The following is a 20,968-nucleotide window of genomic DNA, read 5'->3' on the forward strand; positions in this document are numbered from 1 at the left end:
CAGTGAAAGATCTTTGCTCAGGATTCTGAGATACTGAGAACACAAGGCATGGGTATTTTTTTCACTGTGGCATGTGTTAGAAATTTCCATCGTTCTTCTATTCCATTCCTCAACGTCTCCAATAGACCGTCACAGCGAAGATGCTAGAAAGTTATGCGATGATTGGGAGGCGTGGGGCAGTCTGCGGAATATGTTTTGAAAACTAAATGGGGTGCAGCATTATTTCACCAGCTTCTATATTTGAACACTGACCTGTACTTCAGGGTCCGCAAAAATGTACTATGATGTTAGTCACGAAACAGATGATGGTGTCAAGTGAGTGTCTTTTTCACTCCCATTTCCATTATGTGATCATTTCACATAATGAAGAGCACTTGTCTTCAAGAAAAAACCATTTTCTACTAAATGATCACCTGCCATTAATCATTAAGAATGAAGAATCAAAAGGCTTTGATACTCGCGTTTTACTGTTTGCTAATGGGGCAAAAATCATAATTTAATAAACAAAGTTGAAGAACTAATTAATAATCTTATCCGCAGGATCGAGTCATTGGAGATTAGGATTTCCAAGAGTCTCATGAACACTTAGAAATCTCAAGTCATAATTCTAACTGGATATAACAAATTTGGGGGGTTTTTTTAGGCGGGGGGGAGCTTCAAAGCTTTGGTGACCAAGGAAGTATGTTTTCCCTCCATGCTTAGGAAAAACACTTCTCTATTAATCTCTACTGTGGGTCAGGCTTACTGCGCGTGGGAACTCAGGAGAAATGATGACATGATGAGAAAAAGCACAGTCCCCGCCTGCCCTTCCAGAGCTTGCTGAACGGCAGGGAGGCACAGATAGGAACAGAGTCATGTAATGAGTAAATAATCAGTGTAATTGCCAACTGGCGAGTGCTGTGCTTGCTATAGGAGCGGGAGGCTCCTCTGAGCGAGTGACATTGGAGCCGAGATCTGAGGGACAAGCAGCATTAACCAAGCGGAGGTCAGGGCGCTGGGTGTGGGGAGACCCTGGGAGGGGATGGGAGGAGGGAGGCAGGGCAGCCCCTGCAGCCGCGACGCCACAGAAAGGATGGGCGTGTGTCCAGAGAGCACTTAGAATCCATGGGAGGACGTGGGCCTTGGTGTGTGGGTGACACAGAGAGTGACACCTTTCCAAGGGCCATCCATCGAGGCCGCCATGTGGAGGACAGACTCCTGGGGACGCGTGAGGGCTGGGCGGCCCCTCAGCTGGGAAGTTGCGGGGGGGACGGTCATGGAGGTGGCAACCCCTGGACAGGTCCAAAGGCCCAGTGCGTGTACGCGTGGGATGTCCCTGGGTCCCCGCCTGCGTGAGTCGGTGGAGGGCAGGGCTGTCAGCTGTGAGTGGGGACAGTGCGGGAGCGCCAGGTGTGGGGCTGGGGTTCAAGAATTTCAGGGTCAGATGTGCAAGCTGGATGGTCCTTGAAGACACCCAGGTGGAGATGAGTCGGTGTGCTTTCCTGGAACAAAGGATGGCAACACACAAGACACAGTGGCCACTCCCAACTGCAGCCACCCTCACCCCCACCCTGTCCCCCAGATTGTTTTGGAAAAGCAGACAGTGCAGCCTTTGGATTTCTAGAGCAGTGCCTGCAACACGGTGGCCGCTCCCTCTCTTTTCTTCGTAACCTTACTACCCTGTTTTTTGGCTAATTCTTAGAAGACGAGAAAATTTCTGGAGTTGAGGCCAAGCTCCAGATGGTCAAGCAAGCGGGTGAGACACCAGCGTCCAGGAGGAGTTGAACATTCCCCGTGAAACAGACAGTAATCAGCGGGTACCAAGTCCTGGGTCCTGCATCCTTGCTCTTCTGGGGAAGGATGCTGGGTCGGGCTCTTCGCAAAGACCCAGCATGGGTCTCGGACACCTTTCCATAGAGAGGGGGTCTGCTTCCCTCCTTATGGAGCAAGTGCGGGCAAACAGCCCTGTCAGCAGGGAACAGCAGGTGGCTTGGTTTCCAGGCAGTCTGGACGTGGGGTACCGGCCCTCAGGTGTTGTCTGGACGTCAGCTGCCTGCACCTGGGACTGGAAGGCGCTGGGGATTCGCTGGCCCCAGCTCAGGGAGGGGAAGCCTCAGGTCCATGGGCATGGGTGCGCGGGTGGGAGGGGTGGTCCCAGCCAGCTCGTTGTGCGGGCAACCTAGATAATTCTGCCTGCACCACCACGCAAGCCAGGCCATCGGCTGTCGTTCCAGGACTAGGACCTTCTGACGTGGCAGCACCCAGGCCAGACGTAAAACTGGACACGAGGAAGCAGCTGGAGGCCCGGTGGTCTCCCCTTTCTATTGGAATGTGTGGGACACACAAGAACGCTGGCTGCTGAGTGGATGAATCCTATTCACTGGCAGGAGACTTAGCTGCCACCAATTGCTCTCTAAGACATAACTGAAGTACCTAAAACAAGGTTCTCATAATTCAAATCCTCAGAAGATCGGATGATACTCCAGGCGTCTCATAACTGTAAAATGACTATTCCTAACAGATCAGAGCATCATTTAATGTTTGATCAGTGAAATGAGGGAGTTTCAGACCACCTGCCCTAAGAAACACCAGACGTTCTCTTCTCTCTCTGGCTACTCATCTTTTTTTGTGTCCGTTCTCTCCATCCAAGCGTCACAAAAAATGCTACTACCACCTGCTTTGTTGTTTTAGAAAAAAACACAAGAAACCCCTGTGAAAGCTTCTGATATCTCAGTATCTTGTTTATATTCAGTGTTTGGGTCAATTTAAAACAAACCAAACATTGCACAGGGTCTAAACTATTACAGCCGTTCTCAAAATATACCAAGTGTGTCCACTACTTGGGACGGGTAGTCTGAGCAGAGGGCCAGCAATGGAAAAACACAGCTCAGGGCAGCTTTTATTTGTCGTTATACAAACTGATGGGACATGAAACACACGTTACGTCTCAGCCTTGACGCCTTGCAAAACCCAGCGGGAAGGTGACCGACACGGGCCTAAGCTGGAGCCTCGAGCTCTGGGTGCCATGACTGAGGGGTCCGTGCATCTGCCTCCCGGCCCCAAATCCTCCAAGGCGGGTCCCTGTCGGTCACAGAGGAGCGGCACCCGGCACACGGAACACCTCCCACTCTGGGGCCCTGCCCCCTCCTCGCCTTGAAGACACACCATCGATGGTAGGCGGTGTACCCCGGGGCCCAGCTCTGCAAGGCCCACACCGCTGTGTGGCACAGAAGGACACAACTTCACAAATTCATGGGCCGAAACCAAGCATCTTTTGTTTATTAATTTAGAATTACCCAGAGGGATTCACAGAGCTCAGTGGTCACAATGGCTGCATCTAATTTCCTCCTGTGGATACAGCTGTGCACCTGGGATCAGTTAAAAAATGAAACCCTTTCCATCACAAATCAGTGATAAAGGTGCAGAACAGTCTAGAGCTGATAACTCTTTTGGCTGAGCAGTACTTTTTTTTTTTTTTGCTTTCCAGTTTTTATATGCAAATTCACAGCAACTGTTTTAAGACGGCATGAACCTATTTTACCTCAGATAGTGACCTTATTAGACCAAATATTTCTACAGAAAACTCAGGAGTAAATTTGATTTTTATTGTGAGTTCTCACTTATTATAACAAGAAGTACCATCACGCATCTGTGTATTTAAATCAACGGCGGGAAGTACGCTGGGGCCACGCAACTAAATGAGGTCCTTTAAAAACATCTGACACGCCCTTACTCTGGGCACAAAAACAACTTCTCTTAAAAAAATAAAATCGTGATTTAAAAGGCCTTTATGTCATAGAGGAGAGGAATAAAAGATATAGATGCTAGCGGGTGTTCAATCATGTTTGGGTTTTTCACGTGGTCATTCATCCCTTCTATTCTGCAAATGCAAAAGGAAATGGTCAGTGATTTTTAAAAAAATACCTCAGGAACCTTGGCGCTTTTAACGATTCCACGGATATCTGGACCACTTACATTTGGAGAACAGAGACAATACTTAGAAAATATATCACCCCTAGCCCAAGTTCATTTGATGAAACTATTATGTATAAAGCAATTATATACATAAATAACATAAAAATAATTATCATAAATTAAAGGTCAAACAACCCCCCGCTACTAATTCAACAGAGAGGTGCGCGTTGGGAGTTCCGGGTGAGCTGGGTGTGGAGGGGGAATCCTGAAGCCCCCTTTCACATGCGGTGTGGGTGACGAAGGCCTGTATTGCACAAATCAAAGCCTAGCCCCTCCTTGAAATCTTGCCATCTGGAACGAAGTGACGTGCTGAGAACGCTGCATTTTGCGTCACACTGTTCACAGCCTCCCTGGCAGCCTCACATATGCTGCCTCATCAACCCGCTACGGATGGTCTCCAAATAACAGGGGATCGGCGACACGCAGTGACCAGGACAAAGTAAGGCAAACGTATCGCTTCATTCTGGACAGCGTTAAAGCGTCAGGAGAGGGGAAATGAAGCTCCTTTGTTTCCCCGGCTGGGCAGTGGGAGGGCTGGGAGCTGACTGCCACCTCGGTGGTCCTGAGCCTCACCCGCCACCTGTGAAATGGGCGCACAGGTGTGAAAGCGTGCCCCCCGGGGGAGCGGAGCTGCTGTCACCCAGCACGTTCACTCATTCGTGAGGGCGCTGATGCTTCTACTGGTCAGCTAACAACCTTTTCTGCTTTCACACGACGTTGCAGGAAATAGCACTGTCTTTGTATTTCAGGAAAACCTCTACCTTTCTGCTGTACAGAGCCAAGCTTGTTCAACATCTGTATAGAAAACTGGTCTTGAAACACACCAACCTTTGGAATTAAACAGAAAAAAGACGTGAATGTCTTCCCTGTTCTCCAGTTCAGGGGGCTGTGGCTGAGCCGCAGCCACGATAAATACATTTGGATGGCAGAGAATCCTGAGACAACTCCAAGGAGCCTCCGGAAGGGCCGGCGCAAGGCGCGCAGATGCACGTTTACCGTGCCCCCTGCATCGGGGCAGCCGTGTAGAGCCAGACGTGGACCACAGTCCTACAGTGCAAACGACTTCAGCGTGTTAAAGGGAAAAAGAGAACATGGTCTCCACAGTCTCGAACACACAATATATGCTCGAGATAAAGTTTTAACAGAAAAAGGAAAAAGCCATACTGAAAACCGATTCATGAATTCTATTACTAAGATGCCTTGGTCAGTGACCTCATGTGACCCCTTGCCCGAGACAAACTTGTAAAGGCCAGAGGAGGGCGTCCGTCCCCACAGGGCATCCTCCCAGGTGGTTTCAGCCCGCAGTTGCAGAACAAATTTGACTCAACTCAAATTTCAAAGAGAGTAAACAAGTTACTTGAACTTCTACCTGCTGGTTAGCAAAAAAGTCCAGGAGCCAGGAGAAAACTGGCTACGTTTTAATACAGTAGCTGAGCCCTTAGGGAAAAATGAAACAAACCACCTACAACCCTAATAACCTGAGGTTCTTAAGAAGCTGCCCCTCTTCGCCTAATAACCTGAGGTTCTTAAGAAGCTGCCCCTCTTCGCCGTTTCCTTTTTCCAAACCCTGTGTCCATCCGCATCCTGGGAGGGAAGCCTGGGGGCCTGGCCTCACCGGGCAGAGCGTGGGAGCCGCTCAGGTGCACGACTGGCCTGCTTGGGGTCACTTCTGAGTTCAGCTGACAGACGGTGATGGTTTTTGGCGGATTTTGAGATAATTCTGCAAAAGCTACGTCAACCTTACTGACACTGCAATGCGTGTGTGTGTTTTTTTTTTTTCTTTGTTTGGTATCCAGCAAACAAACCTCAAATAAAAACAAACCGCCCGTCTGTGGTTCTCTCTCCCGGGTCCCCACGAGGCGACTCAATAGCTGTACATCTGCGGCTGCTGCTCAGCCGGCACCGGGGGCTGGGCGGCCTGCGGGGCGGGGGCCGGCGGCGGGGGCGGCAGCACGTCCGTCTGGGGCACCGCCCGCCAGGTCAGCGGGTGCTGCTCACCCAGCTGGCTTCCCAGGGGCGTGATGGAGTTGACCAGCGTGGTCAGGTTGATGAAGTGGGCCACCGACTGCGGGTTCGAGGCTTCTGGCTGGGGGTGGACCTGGAGGTCGCTCTGGCGGTTGTGCAGCATGGCCGAGCCGCTGACGGTGTCGAAGGTCACGGTCAGGATGGAGCTGTCCAGCTGCAGCTGGCGTTCGGGGGCGGCCAGGTGCCCGACGGCCACCGGCTGGAGGTTGGTAAACTGGGTCCCGGCCGCAGTGGTGATGGGGGTCACGGTGATGTTGCTCAGGCCGACGGAGCTTGACGGGGTGGTCACGTGGGGGTCGCCTAGCGTCACTACCACCTGGAAGAGGCACGCACGACACGGGACCGTTAGAGCCTGCAGAACTGGGAGTGAGAGCAGCTTCCCGTGCTGCGCTTTGTCACGGAGGCCGTCCAGTGACACTGGAATCATGACATGCCCGGACCAGAGGAAGGAGGTAAGACGCCTGCTGGTGGGAGATCAAACCCAGTTCATTTTTGCTGGAAAGAGAATTCTAGTGCAAGAGAGAAACAATGTACAGACATAATCATCGAGGCCACCAGCTGCAACTGAGAAATAAGTGACTTCAGTGGCTAAGATAAAAAAATAGAGAAAAGTAATCACGAGAACAATAGAGTGCATATTCTTCATTGTGTCTTAACTTCTGCGAGGTTATGATGGTGCGTGGAACGTCCAACCATAAAGCTCAGAGGGGCAGTGGACCAACGTGTGGTGCATGAGCTCGTAAGTGAAAAAGGAAGCACCGCTCCTCCCCAGGGACAGGGATGAAACGCAGGAACATCTGTAACCAGGATGCCCACGGCCAGTCAGGAGAGGTGCGGGGACCGACACGTGCCAACAAGGAGCCGGGGGCCTCAAAACCCCAGCGCGGAAGGGCCAGCAGACTGGCCGGCCACACGCTTGGTGTGCAGGGTCTGGCCCTCCCCGGCCCGCCGGCACGCTCGGGCCATCGAGAACCTCCCCAGGATAGACGCAGCCCCCTTCCCAACCAGGGAGCACGGCCGCTCTTCACCACCATGGCTGTGCCTTCTGGGTCTAAACTGGGAAACGCTTATGGGGAGACGGGCGCATGCTGACCGCGGCCACAGTCCAAGCCCCCCGCGAGGGGGACGGTCGCAGGCCAGCCTCCCGCACCTGGGCCCCCGACACGGCGCGAGAAGCAGCGGCCCACCTGCTGGATGCTCTGCACGGCCGAGTCGGTCTCGTCCCCGACGCCGCCCGAGAACGTGGCCTCCTTCTCCGAGAACTCGCTGAAGGCGGCGTCCTCGGGCCCCGTGGCCCCCGCCTCCTCCTCCGGCTTCTGCTTCCTCTTGTGAGTCCTCCTGGCGGCTTTCACGTGCTTCCCATCGGCCAGATCCTCCTGCTCCAGGCCCAGCTCAGGCTGCAGGGAAAGAAGGTGCGACAGCGGGGGATCACTGGGCCGTGTCCCCAAGGCGGCCAGGGCATCCCGGCACCATCGCAGCCTGTCTGCTAACTTGCGCTTCTAAGGGTGGGGGCAAGTTCCTGCTGGTTTCAGTTGCTTTCCTTTCAAGTAAAGGAAATTAGATACAAGCCATATCTTTAAAAGCGCATTTTGTGCTAAAACAGAAACATCTCTAAAAACGAATTTTTTGAGCCCCTGTTTCAGCCCTGTGGAGCTCAGCCTGAGACTGAAAACACTTTCCCATCAGGGCTCTCATCCCCGGGTGAGAACAAACTCGCCGCGGACACAATCTTGGATCAAAATAAGGCTAACTGCAAGCACGGTGTGGTCACCTTTCTGGGGGACAGCAAATAGGGCCCAGTGGTAACAGCGACCCCAGAAGGGTACCCTGCACATTTATTCGTGAGCTGCTGAGTGTGGCCCATTTTCCGAACCACAGCTGGGCTGGCCCAGCATCAAAAGGCCACTGGGCGTTGGTGGCCAGCAGGGCTCTCCACCCTGGCCACCCAGCACCCCGCCTGCTCCTCGGTGCCATCCCGTGAGACTTGGTCCCACCTGGGGCAGACAGCCCGGAGGAGGCCCGCCAGGACATGGCCACTGAGGGGCTGCCCTGGTCAGGAGCGGACGTGGTCCTGGGCCTCTGGGGCTGCGGAGACGCGGCGCGAGGCTGCTCAGTACGACCTGGCCGCTGAGCGCTGCGCTCAGAGCTCCTTTCAAAACACAGAGGTACAGACGTGATTTTAAAGTAACTGAGAGCATGACGAGTTCCCTTTAAAATAAGAGAAAATATGTATATAACGTCATGGACTAAAAAGTCTTTTAAAAAGTAAGTTCACCTAATATGTTTAAAGTGACTTGTTTTTAACAAACTGATCACGCTAAACTTTTCTGGAAACCACCTGTGATGGTTAATTTTAAGTGTCAGCGTGGCTGGGCTGGGGTGCCTGGTTAGGTGCTGGAACACCAGTCTAGATGCTGCCGTGAAGGTACTTTTCAGACGTGGTTCACACTGAATCAGTGATGCTGAGTAAGGCAGCGCACCCTCCGCAATGCGGGGGACCTCGTCCAATCAGGTGATGGCTCCAGAGATGCCCGCGTTCCCAGAGGTGGCGGGAATCCTGCCTCCAGATGGCCTCAGACGCAGCAGCTCCTCCCGGGCCCCAGCCTCCGCCCGCCCGGCAGACTCTGGGCCTGCCAGCCCTACACTGGGATCCTTAAAATAAATCTAATTCTAAGTGTGTGTGCACACACACGCACACACACACATGCACATACGCGCACACAGCACACACATGCACACGTGCGCACACACGCGCACACACATGCACACACGCGCGCACACGCACACACATGCACATGTGCGCGCGCACACACGCTTTATTGACTGTTTTCTCTGGGGAACTCTGACGTAATAAACCATCTATTCTCCAAAAGGTGACACATCAGTATTCAGAAAACTGAAATTCTAGAAACCTTTACAGAAACTAAAAGCCTCCTGGGTTGACAACCAACCACTAAAACAGAGGAAGACGAGTGTGAAACGTGGGGTTTCCTCCCAAAGGCTGCTCAGGGCACCTGCCGGGGCCCCTCGGGTGAGACGGTCCCAGGCCACGTGCGCAGCGCTCACCCGGACAATGCCGATGGAGGAGGCGTCGATGGTGGTGGTCTCAGGAAGGTGGTCCAGGTCGTCGATCCTCACGGCCAGGACCTGGGAGTGAGCACGGGGCGGTGAGCCCAGGATTCCACGCCGGAGGGCCGGCCTGGGCCCAGGCCAGGAGGGACCCAGACCTGCGGGCAGCGGGCCGTCACCCTTGAAGGCCCCCACACCCCCACCGCTCTGCTCGGGACCTGGAAGCCTGGATTCCCGAGTCCCATAGGGGCTCTGCTTCCCTCCTCCCAGGTCCCCTCTCTTCAAGTCTCTGCTGGGGTCTCACGCACAGGGGTGTCACCTCACCCCGCCCACGTGTCACCACACTGTCCGCCACCCGAGGGGGGAGACTACTCCCTCCCTTTCATCCTGCACTAAGGTGTTACCAGGACGTGCATTCTCACTCAGTCTTGTTCTTTCAGACCAAGAGCGGAGCAGGATATGATATAGCACGGTAAGCCCGTCCTACAGGGAACCACCAAAAATGAGACGTACACCGCAAACACCTTTCTTTTCTGCTTGCGCACCCTCTCCCCCCCGCATGAGCCACGCTGGCCGGTCCTCAGCACACAGACCCTCACGCCACGGCCCCGCCTGGTGCCTCCCACCCCTGAACCCGGTCCACACACCCGCGGACGCCGGCTGTACTGTGACTGTGGTCACTTAAGTGAACAAATCACAGTGAGGTGACGGACCCTGAGTGCAGAGAGAACAGGATCCGCGGGAGGGAGGTGTGACGAGGGGAGTCGCTAAAGGAGGGGAGTGCTGCACGAGACCAGGGCAACCGGGAAGGTCTATCTGTACTGGCTCCTCCGCCAAATGGCTCTGCAAGCATCTTTACATTTTTGCTCAAAAAAAATTAAGAACAAAATCATAGGCTATGTATAGTGGGTGTGGCTTAGCTAAGAAGGAGGATGGGGAACTGCCTTTCCAGGCTTAGGTGCTAAGACCAGTGCTGGGCCTCCTCCGACACGACGGCCAGCGAGGTGGTCCTGGTCAACATAAACGCTGACGGGGCACCGAGGACCTGAGTGTGACTGTGGCACTGCAAACTGAGTCACAGCAGCCAGATGCCACCGCCTGTCCTCTCCCACCATCAGCACCTCCACCGCGGTCCCTGCTGTCACTACCCCACCACCGTCACCACCGTCACCACCTCCACCGCTGTCACTGCTGTCACTGTCGCCTCATCACTGTCACCACCCCACACTGTCACTGTCACCACCACCTCCATCATCATCAACGACGACATCCTCAGTGTCCTAGTCACACTGTCCAGAAGCGGATGCCACGGGAGAGCCAGCACAGAAGCATCCGCTGGCTTTGCTCTTAGCAGGAGATAAGACCACACAGGAAAAGTACGTTTTGCGTTTCAATTTTTTTGAACGTCACATTCACTCAAAGCAGAGGGAAAGACCGCACCTTGAAGTCATAAAATAGCATCCGTTCTGAAAGATGTCACGTATGAAACAGTAGTGTACGCTTAACATCTGTAACACGCTAGGCGGCCTCTGCCGGACCCCGCCCCCGAGCCTGTGCCCAGCACTGCGTGGGCCCCCAGCCTCCCCCCGGCCCAGCACGGCCCAGCCCGGGGCGGCGCCCGCACAGCAGCACAGGCCCTCTCGGCCTCACTCTGTCTGCTCTTCTCTGAACAACTGGTCCGTGTCCTGCCCCTCCCTCCACCTCCCACCCGACACGGTGGGTCCAGGAGGACAGGACGCACCCTGTGCGGCCAGTCACCAGTGCTCACCCCCGCGGGCACCTCATTGTATTTGTTTGAACAACACAGAAGGAAAGGACAGAGAAACACCAAAGGAACGGCCCGGGAGGGGAAGAGGCTGAAGGCTTCAGAGACGAAAGGGCCTGAGAACAGAGCCCCGGCAGAGGGGCCCTCTGTCTGCTGATTCCCCTCCAGCGCGCTTTGCTGCCCAGCGTGATGGGCTTGAGAGGAAGAGGGGCTGAGAGGTGGCCGCACAGAGGATGGGTCAGGAAGCGACCGTCAACCAGATGCCGCGCTGCTCTGCACCCGCAAGGCCTCCCGAGCCCGGCAACGCGCATCACACATCCCGTCTGCAAAACCCGCGGTGCACGCTCCGATCGTGCGGGGGCTGCAGACACCCGCGTGTCACTGGGGAGCCACGCCCGGCCACGCATCCCGAGCCCTGGGGCCGCCTGCGGTGCCTGCCCTGGGCCCCGAGCCCTGCAGGGCCCTGGGTGCTGACGCCGGGCAGCCGGGTGGACGCTCCCACTGCAGGCTCCTGCCCCCGACTGTGCTGTCCTAGGTGGAAACGCTCGCTGGCCGCGCCGGGAGGAAAGAGAGTGAAGCCTCGGGCTGAGCAGGAAGAGCTCGGAGTTCCCACGCCGGGACTTGCCCGGGCGGCGGAGGACCCAGCGAGGTAACGGAAGAAAAAGACGCCTTATCATCCAAATGAGGCGGATGGCGCTTTTACAACTGCAAAAGTAGCTCACATTCATTAGAGGAAACTACTTAAAATCAAGAAAAATATGGAGATAAGAAACAACTGAAACTTCAACTCCAGGAGACCACTGTGCAATGCTTTCCTCCTTCCTTGTTTCACCTGCCTCGTTTATATTACACAGGTGAGTATCCTATAAACACACGCAACGTGAACGACGTATTGTATATACACATGGAGTACACACATGGGGTGTACTGCCTTCTTACAACAAACATTCACAATTTTACCCGGAGTTCTCTGCAAACATGTTACAGTCACTCACATCACTAAACTACCAGGAACTTAATCACATTTCTCTTGCTGGATGTTGAGGGGTCCAAATAAACCTCCATTTATAAAACACTGGAGAGGACTTCCCTGGTGGCACTGTGCTTAAGAATCCACCTGGCAGGTGGGATTAGGGGCTTGTACGGAAAATGATGATACTGATAACGGCAACAGATTTTAACAGATAATAAAATTCATGCGTACTTGATAGGTACCAGGCATGAGCTCACTTAACCAAAAAAAAAAAACAAACAAAAAAAGAATCCGCCTGCCAATGCAGGGGACACGGGTTCGAGCCCTGGGCCAGGAAGATTCCACATGCCATGGAGCAACTAAGCCCCTGCGCCACAACCACTGAGCCTGCGCTCTAGAGCCCGCAAGCCACAACTACTGAGCCCACGTGCCGCAACTACTGAGCCCATGCTCTGAAAGCCTGTGCTCTGCAACAAGAGAAGCCACCACAATGAGAAGCCCAAGCACCACAATGAAGAGTAGCCCCTGCTCCCCATAACTAGAGAAAGACCATGTGCAGCAATGAAGACCCAATGCAGCCAATTAAAAGAAATAAATAAATAAAATAAAAAAAAAAAAACAAAAGCAAAAAAACAACACTGGAGAGAGACGGGAACACTGCCCTCCAGGAGGACATGCCACAGCTGGGTGCCCAGCTCATGCCAGGCACATGGTCATTTTGAATCTAAGAACCTCCCCTAATTCAGTGGAAGAAGGATGGCACCTTCGACTGTGAAGGCTTTCTCCTGTGTCTTCACCACATGCATTTCCTTTTATGGGTCTCCTCTCGTTGGACACACTAGGTTCTTGGTGTCCTTCTCATGGAATGGGTATTACCTTTAATAAAACAGTTTCTATCTGTTCATGACAGTAACATCTTAACACGTTTTTTCAGTTTTCCCTTTATTTTCTTGCCCTACAGAAGTTCTAAATGTTTTGTTGCTTATTTAATTAAATTGTTTGTTCTAAACTTCTTCCAGTGCTTTTGTGCTTAGGAAGTCTCCCCCTTTCAGTGGTATGATGGCTATTCTGTATCTTCTTCTAGCTTTGTTTTTCAGCTGACTCCTTTTTAAAGTACACTGAATTCTTCGATGCCCTGGACCTGCCTTTAGAACCAGCTTCTGGGTGAGCCAGGGCCTACTTGCCTCGACATAATTTCTCCCTCTCGGTCCTGAGGGCCACCTTCTAATCAGCCCCCAACACCACACGGAGGCTCCCCGTTCTGCGTTTTTTTTAGTTACTCCAAGGGGAGGAAAGGGGGAGAGGTCAGGGTCATAATCCCACCTTGCTGTAATTCCAGCGAGAATGTAATTTACAGCCTCAGCAAAAGCACGTCTGAGGCACTTCTGCTCACTCACTGGGCGCGTCCTACGCGCAGGCGGAGGGGCGCGTCAGACCAGGTCCTGCCTGCAGGCATCACAGGTCTGCAGGGGGCAGGGGTGTGCGCCAACGTGGCGGGCTCGCTGAGGAGCAGGAGAAGCCACGGGGCAGCGGGGCCGCGCCTGCATGGCGGGGAGGGCAGAGGGCAGGGGAGGGCCGCCCCGCCCAGGCTCACCTCGGGGTGCTTGCGCCGCATGTGTCTGCTCATGGAGGCCCGGGTGGACACCTTGGTCCCGCACAGCTGGCAGCTCTGCGCCTCCACCTTGTCGTGGGTGAGCTGCACGTGCTTCTGCAGCATGTACTCGGTGACGTACTTCTTGTCGCACACGGGGCATGTCCACTGCTTGCCCACTTCCCGCACGCGGGCACGCAGAGGAGGGAGGGAGAGACAAGCGGGGTGGTGAGGGGGGTGGGCTTCCGCACGTGCGGCCAGGGTGGCCGGGTCACCCGCTCTGTGGTCAGGCCACGGAACAGGTAGCGTGGCCTCCTCCCTCCTGGAGCCTGGAGCCCAGTCGCTGCTCCAATGTTTGAAAACTCAAGAACATATCTGAAAGTTTTGACAGGCTGAGCTTTGCGGCAAGGGGCCATGGTTAAGGCAGAACAGCACCAACTATTCTGAAAAAGTCTACCGACAGCATCGCAGCCACACCGTCCCCACCCCATGCACCCAGACAGCCTCAGAAGAGACCGGCAGAGGGCGGGCAGGCCCCAGGGGACCCCGCTTACCTGTGTGGATGAGCTTGTGCGTCTCCATCGTGTTTCTCTCGCTGAAAGTTTTCCCGCACAGTTCGCACATGAAATCTTTAATCCCTGCAGAAAAAGGCACATTTAACGTCACGTTTCATGAGTGTTTTAACTACACACAGACGTGGTCTTGTCCTTGACACATTTCCGTATCTGTAGAGGCCGCGGGGGGAGGTACGTTACCAGGAGACAACAGACAGTAAGCGTTTGTTCCCACATTCAGCCGGCAAGCTGTAGCTTGAGAGCTACCCTACCACAGGGGCCCGGGTGAGCGCCTTCCGCAGAAACGGTGGTGAGGACAGAGGCAGCCCACGAGCTGCCACGGAGGCTCACTTAGCAGAACCCAAGTCAGTGAGTTTACTCTGCACAGCTCGGGTGAGCAGGGAAGGCAGGGCCCCATGTGGGCCACGTTTAAGGTTGCTCCCCTCTCCATTCCAGTCTCTAGTGTTCAGATCAGTCACTAGGTGTGGGACGATCACTCTGCCCGCCTGCAGCTGGCGAGGAAGCACCGAGCCATCAGACTGTTTCACTCCCAAAACGGGAAGAAGACGGACCCTCAGCATGGCTCTGAAACAGGGGCTCCCCCCAAACGGAAACAAGGCGAGTGATTTTCAAGGCCCACGTGTCTCGGACTTATCTCGGTCCTGCATCTATGGAACCCCTTGTACACTCACTGTGGCTCTCGGAGGCAAGAGGGACAGAGACCACTACACCCCAGCGTGTGAGACCCTGGAGGAGGCGCAGGACCCAGTCCCGGGGGAGGGAGCGCGTCCCAGGAAAGTGGACGCGAAATGGATGAGCATCCCCAGAAAGAAGGCAGCACGCTTTTGTGAAAGCCCAATACCCTGGGGGCTGGCACTCCATGGGCACCCAAGGCAGACCTGCGTGGTGGCCTGGGCGGCCCTGGGGGCCATGAGAGATGTGGGCGCACAGGTGAGCTGGGCCAGGCAGTGGCGGGACTCAGATCCACTTTAGAGAGGACACAGAACCGACCAGAGGCCCCTGCCAGAACTTCAGGCACAACCCCATCACCCAGGGACAACCATCTCTCACTCTGCTCTCTATCCTAATTCTCTCACACGCACACGTTTATCCACATACAAACGTCTTATGAAAAAGGAACATTTGTTGTACAGGCTGGTTTATCTCCCACTGCCCCATGAACATCTATATAAGTTAACATATGATTCCACCACCTGCTGGATGCCCTGTTCCTTACGGTGGACACGCCACCATGTAGCCCCTGCCCTACTGATGGACACTTAAGATGGTCCAGTGTCTCCTGTCCGGAAGATGACACGATGACTAGTGCGTACGCACGTCCCAGGCCCTCACACCATCGCTTCTCTGGGTACGTGCTCCCGCAGGCAGACGGCTGAGTGGGAGGGGAGGCGGCGAGTTGGGCGATAACCCGGGCTCGGCGTCTGGGCGCAGGGACACAGGTCGCCCGCAGGGACGGGGAGCTTCTGAGAAAGCAGCTGCTGAACCAGCCTCCAAGAGCTCGATCAGAAAGCCTGGGGGCTGTCGGGAGCTAAAGGCCGTGAGGAGCGGCGGCGGCCCTTTCCCGAGGCTAAGCTGGCCGCTCTCCGCGAGAGCCGGGCGCGGGGACTCACCCGTGTGCCGCTTGTAGTGCTTGAGCATGTTGACCTTCTGCGCAAACTTGCGGTGGCACTCCCTGCACTCGTACTCCTTGATGCCCTTGTGCAGCTTCATGTGGTGGCGCAGCGCATGCTTGGTCTTCATGCCTGCGGGACCCCGCCCCGCGGAAATGCACGTCGTACCGAAGGGACGCTGTGGCACCGCGGCGCCCGCCCCGGGCACCCCGCCCCGCCCTCCGGGCCCGCCGAGCAGCACGCAGGGTGGAGGGGTGGCTGCCCCTGCCCACCTGGGGGGACGGCCCATCCCACCTCCGCCGGCTCCAGCCCTGCGGGGAGGGGACTGGAAGAGCCGCGGCAAGGAGGGGGCTGCAGCCGACGCTCCAGCCATCGCCACGGACACGCGCAGAAACGTCTACACGTGCGCGTGCACAACAACCGCATGCTTCTTTTGAAGAGCGTAACTGAGGTCTGAGGTGGGAATAACTTTATTTTGCGTCTCCAATTCTGTTACTTAAAAAATTATTTTTGTTTTTGGTTAGGTGCGTGTGTTACTCTTTCAATGCAACAACCTACATGCTGCACACAGTTTATCTGGAGAACAAACAGGAAACTGTCCCCTCTGGGGAGAGGGACTGTGGGCCAGGGGGGGAGGGACGTCTCACTTTCTGCTCTTCTCTGCAGTGAATGCTTTTAGCCACGTGTACTCTTATCTTATGAGTCTAACAGGGGTTTATCCAGTGAGTGGAATTATGGGGCATTTTGTTTTCGTCATACGTTTCTAAAAATCAAATAAAGGAAAAAAGTAAACACTTTATGGGATATTAACTTTAAAAAAAAAAATCCTAACGGCAAGGCAGATGCGCTGGATTTGTCCCGTCTCTGGAGGAGGGAGGCCCTGCGCTCTCCACCGCGCAGAGCACGGGCGGCCACTTGAAACCGCCGAAGACCCACTGCTCCAAGTCTTCCTGACAGTCTTGGTTTGTTTTCAAACAGAGATGGGTTAAAATTTTACTGTCTACTGGGGTTATCTCTTTTTTTTTTCTCATTCCACTTACTGATGTGCGCTATTTTACTGATAGATGTATTATTATTTAGCTACTTTCACCTGACTGAAATAAAGGTCACAGTCATCCCTGGTAGCAGTGCCCCGGGGTCTAATACACAGCTGGTCCCAGGCAGCAGGTCCACTCCGCAGCCAGGGACGCTGCGTCTACACTCAGGCTGTGCGGTGACTCCCGGGTTATTCTGCACCTCAAACAACGGTAAGTCGCACCATTTCCCTACTTTGAAAACGACTTACCTGTGCTTCGATTTTATCCCATCTCCCTGCTTTGACTGCTGTATTTTTCTCCTTGATTCCCATTTAAATGCTTCGCGTCTCATTTTTCCTGAGTCAACGACTCAGGTCTGGGCGACCCCCAACTCGGCCTGCTGCCCCTCCCGCCTGACGGCCAGGCCCCCCCCACCTCCGTGTGCTGCCGGCCCTCACCGTCACCCTCCCAAAAGCACACTGAGCACACAGCCCAGGTCCCCCCTGCGCTCACCTTTCCCGCACTCGGCGCACAGGTACTCGCGGATGTTGTCATGGACGCGCATGTGCTCCTTCAACATGTCCTTCCTGGCAAAGGACTTCCCACACTGCTCACACGCATGGCTTTTCACACCTACGAGCAAACAGGCCAGACTCTCACAGCAGGCGATGCGCACCCGTGGTCACTGCGTGACAGCAGTGAAGCAGAGGCGCACAGCCCCCGCCTGCAGCTGCAGCAGTGACCACTGAGCCCTCCTTCCCTGGCGTCCACGGGGATCCGCAGAGACCAGGCCGGGGGCGGGGGGGGGGAGGGGGGGGCTGCGCTGGGAGGAGGCGTGGCAGGGACGGGCAGAGAAGCCCTGGCAGGGAGGCGAGAGAGACCGCCGGGCAGGAAGCACGCGGAGGGGGCCGGGTCAGCTTGGGCACCGGCGTCCTGCCCGGCACGGCTACCTGTGTGGATGAGCTTGTGCCGCTCCAAGTTCCCGATGCTGTTGAAGATCCGCCCGCAGATCTCACACGGGTGGATGTACCTGGAAGCAGACACAGGCTCAGGACGGCCGTAGAGCCTTGCGGGACCGCTGCAGCAGAGTGCACTCGCCTGAAAGCTTCTATCAGCAGGAGGGGCATAAGAGGTGCTGGGAGAGGGGGGTGACAAGGGACCCAGGGACTTTAGCCTCCATCTGGCCTGAATGGTCCTCACTGACGTTCACATACAGGAGTCCTGACTCCCAGCACCGCAGAACACCACTGTGCTTGGAGATGGGGCCTTTACCGAGGTGGTTAAGTTACGCGAGGTCATTAGAACGGGCCCTAATCCAGCATGACTGGTGCCCTTAAAAACAGGGACACAGAGACACGCAGAGAGGGAGGCCATGAGGACACAGGGAGAAGACAGCATCCACACGTCAAGGAGAGGCCTGGGACAGACGCTCCCTCGGCCGCAGAAGGAACCAGCCCCGCTACATCTAGGGCCTCCGGTGTCCCGCACTGAAATGACACATTTCTGCTGTTCAAGCCACTCGGCTGGCAGCCCGAGCCGACCACTCAGCTCTAAGCAGGGCTGCTGCTGACGCGCTGGGACACAGAGCGCTGACCGCGGACTGTGGCCACGTGGGGCTGACAGTCATGAAACCCAGTTACTGTGGGGAAAGGGGGCTCTGGCCGTAGGCAGGCAGGCTGCAATGCGGCCCACTGCGCCAGGGGTCCGGGAGGGTGTGCAGGCTGGGAGAGGGCTGATGACCCGGAAACGAGAGAGCCAGCGCTTCCCCCAGGCCCGCCCAGGGCTCCCGGAGGAGACGGCTTGCTCTGCGCTCCAGACCCCTGATTCGAGCACCCGCCGCTCTGTGAGGAAGCCAGCCCTCCCTCCACACCACCCTAGACCGGGAGCCCCGGCCCAGGAGGCCTCACTTCTGCACGTTGGGGTCGGGCAGGTTCTCGCGGTGGATGACCATGTGGGCGTGGTAGGTGGCCTTCAGGGCGAAGCGCCGGTGGCAGATGCTGCAGCCGTAGCCCTTCTCCTTGTGCACCTCCATGATGTGCTTCAGGTACTCCTTCCCGCGGCCGAAGGTGAGCTGCGGACAGACACACTGTTCACGTGGGCCCGCAGCCCCGATCCCCACAGCTAATGACCCCCCCACCACCACCCAGCAGCCCCAGATGCCGAGGAGAGCCTGCTCTCCAGCAGGAGAGGGGGACTCCCGACGGCAGGGCCAGTGGTGGGCAAGATCATGAAGCGGCAGGCGCATAAGAAGAGAACCCCAGGTCCTCCTGCACCTCCTGGCACGACCCGCCTTCCCTAGCCGGCTCCCAGAACCCTCCTCTCCAGCCACCGGACCCCATCTCCTCCCCACGCCCAAAGGCCCTGACAGGTACACGGCCAGGTGCTGTGCCGAGCACACAGGTGTGAACACCGAAGGAGAACATGGGGACCTCCTTGGCAGTGGTGAACCCCAGCGCCCGGAGCAGTGAAGCCGCGGTGACCACGGCTCGTACAACACACTGCTGAAAACGCCTCCCCCACCCCAGCCTCTAAGCAAGGACCCCTGGCACGTGGCGGGCAGGCTGAGGAGAGAGGAGCCCTGGCTCGCGCCCACCTTCGTGGACACGGTTCTCCACCGGTCAGCCACACAGACACGTGGACCAGACTGGTTCTGAGACGGTGGTCCCTGTGACAGCACTGAGACCCGCGTGCACCATCCCGGAGAAGCAGTGAGACCTGGGGTGCCTTCCAAGATGCCAGTGAAGCACCCCCACACCCAAGCCTCTGCCGGCCAACAGCCCCGCAGCCCCCGGCGCTCAGAGGCCGCGGTCTGCTTACCTGACACCTTTTGCAGCTGTACTTGTGAGGCTCCGAGTCTGCACTCTCGTCGGAATTGTCATCGTTTTCCTCCGAGGAGATCCCGATCTTGCCAATGAACTCCTCCCTCTGGTGGTCGTCCATCAGCGCGATGTCCTGGGAAACAGCCATCGAGCCGACTCCCAACACGCTTGGTGGAAGAGGCTTTAACCCGTGATGTGTGCACCAGGTGCAGAAATCACGCCCTCGGGCCACCTGGGCCACCCCACTCCCTGACGGCAGTGCAGTCAGGCCCTGCGTCCATTCAGGGTGGCTCTGGACGCCAGGGCGGGAGTGGCGGGGGGCAGGGAGGGCAGTCCCCGAGCTGGGAGGCGTCTGCAGGGTGTGCTCTCCATCCTCACTTGGGCCTCGGCGCCACCTACCACTCCTTCCTTTTCCCTGGATTGCTGCTTCTCCCCGGAGCGAGGACCCTGGCTCCTCACTCCTCCCCCCACCCCCAAGCTCCTGTCTCAGGTTCCTCAGAGGCAGGCGAGGAAGCAGAAGCCCCCGGCCCGACCCTTGTTCTTCTCCTGGGAGGTACCTAGCCTGGAGGGATTTTAAGGCCAGCGCTGCAGGTGGACTGCAGGAGACACAGCAAAGAGACTCAAGAGAGCTCACCTGAAGAGCAGCGGGGAGGCCGCGCGCCCCGCCCCCCGCGCGCCCCGCCCCCCGCGCGCCCCGCCCCCCGCGCGCCCCGCCCGTGGCAACACTGGCTCACCTTGAAGTGGACGTGGATGTGGTCCCTGAGCACGTCCACGCGGAAGAACTTGCGCCCGCAGATCTCGCAGGTGTACTTCTTGTCGCCGTGGGTCAGCAGGTGCTTGTTCATGTTGCTCCTGCAGGAGAAGACCTGCGGGCAGGGGAGCCGGGCGGAGAAGCCTTCAACGTGCACGTCAGGCCTCGCTGAGAGATCCTTGTAACCGGGCACGAAAACCCAGTGCGTCCACCCCCAACGTTTAAGCTGCAATAACTTCTCGGTGTCTGACACACAAATCACCTCTCGGTAGTAGAACCACGACAGCTGGTGCTTACCTTGTAATATAGAATCAACCATCCTCTAGTCTAGAATGCTAAAAACGGTATCCTGCTCCACTTTATTCAACTCACTTAAATATTTCACTAGGACGGTGCCTACCAGGAAGACCAAGTCGCAGAAACAGCTGAAGTTTTCTGCGAGTGGGTATCAAGGAGAGTTCCGTCCTCAGTCTGTTCCCTATTTCATGCACAGTTCACACCATCTCCCCCAATTTCTCAGGATTTCCTGTCTAAAATGACCAGTGTGGGGACTCAGTCATTCACGCCACACTCACCCACTGGGTGTCCCCTCTGTGGCCCGCAGGCCAGATGTGGCCCTGTGTCCACCAGCAGAGCTCAGTGGACAAGACCGGCAGCAGAGACCAGCCCAGGGCCCCACTGATCTGGGAGTCTCCATCTGCATGACCTTCCCCCAAATGGCCAAGTCACCCAGAGAGCAGGCCTCCTTAGAGCTCGCCGCACCACGCACGTTCTCAGGAAGAGAATGCAACACGAAAGGGAAACGGTCCACGAGGAACAG

At 56.1% G+C, this 20,968-nt stretch overlaps 1 protein-coding gene across 6 annotated transcripts in view; it reads right to left on the reverse strand.

The window, feature by feature from the left end:
• Window positions 1–2,914: 2,914 nt before the first annotated feature.
• The window catches only part of PRDM15 (PR/SET domain 15), a 53,812-nt gene continuing 35,758 nt past the window's right edge, over window positions 2,915–20,968 (reverse strand). For all 6 annotated transcript variants that reach the window (XM_057697392.1, XM_057697389.1, XM_057697388.1 and 3 more), the window contains 11 exons: window positions 20,132–20,263; window positions 19,396–19,530; window positions 18,486–18,649; window positions 17,529–17,608; window positions 17,092–17,211; window positions 15,563–15,694; window positions 13,932–14,015; window positions 13,381–13,556; window positions 9,046–9,126; window positions 7,167–7,376; window positions 2,915–6,295 (listed from right to left, as the gene is read on the reverse strand). In XM_057697392.1, coding sequence (XP_057553375.1) covers window positions 5,819–6,295; window positions 7,167–7,376; window positions 9,046–9,126; window positions 13,381–13,556; window positions 13,932–14,015; window positions 15,563–15,694; window positions 17,092–17,211; window positions 17,529–17,608; window positions 18,486–18,649; window positions 19,396–19,530; window positions 20,132–20,263 — 1,791 coding nt within the window. In that variant the 3' untranslated portion in view covers window positions 2,915–5,818. The remainder of the gene's footprint in view (window positions 6,296–7,166; window positions 7,377–9,045; window positions 9,127–13,380; window positions 13,557–13,931; window positions 14,016–15,562; window positions 15,695–17,091; window positions 17,212–17,528; window positions 17,609–18,485; window positions 18,650–19,395; window positions 19,531–20,131; window positions 20,264–20,968) is intronic.

This window comes from Hippopotamus amphibius, chromosome 10 (genome assembly GCF_030028045.1).
Source record: "Hippopotamus amphibius kiboko isolate mHipAmp2 chromosome 10, mHipAmp2.hap2, whole genome shotgun sequence".
NCBI lineage: Eukaryota > Metazoa > Chordata > Mammalia > Artiodactyla > Hippopotamidae > Hippopotamus > Hippopotamus amphibius.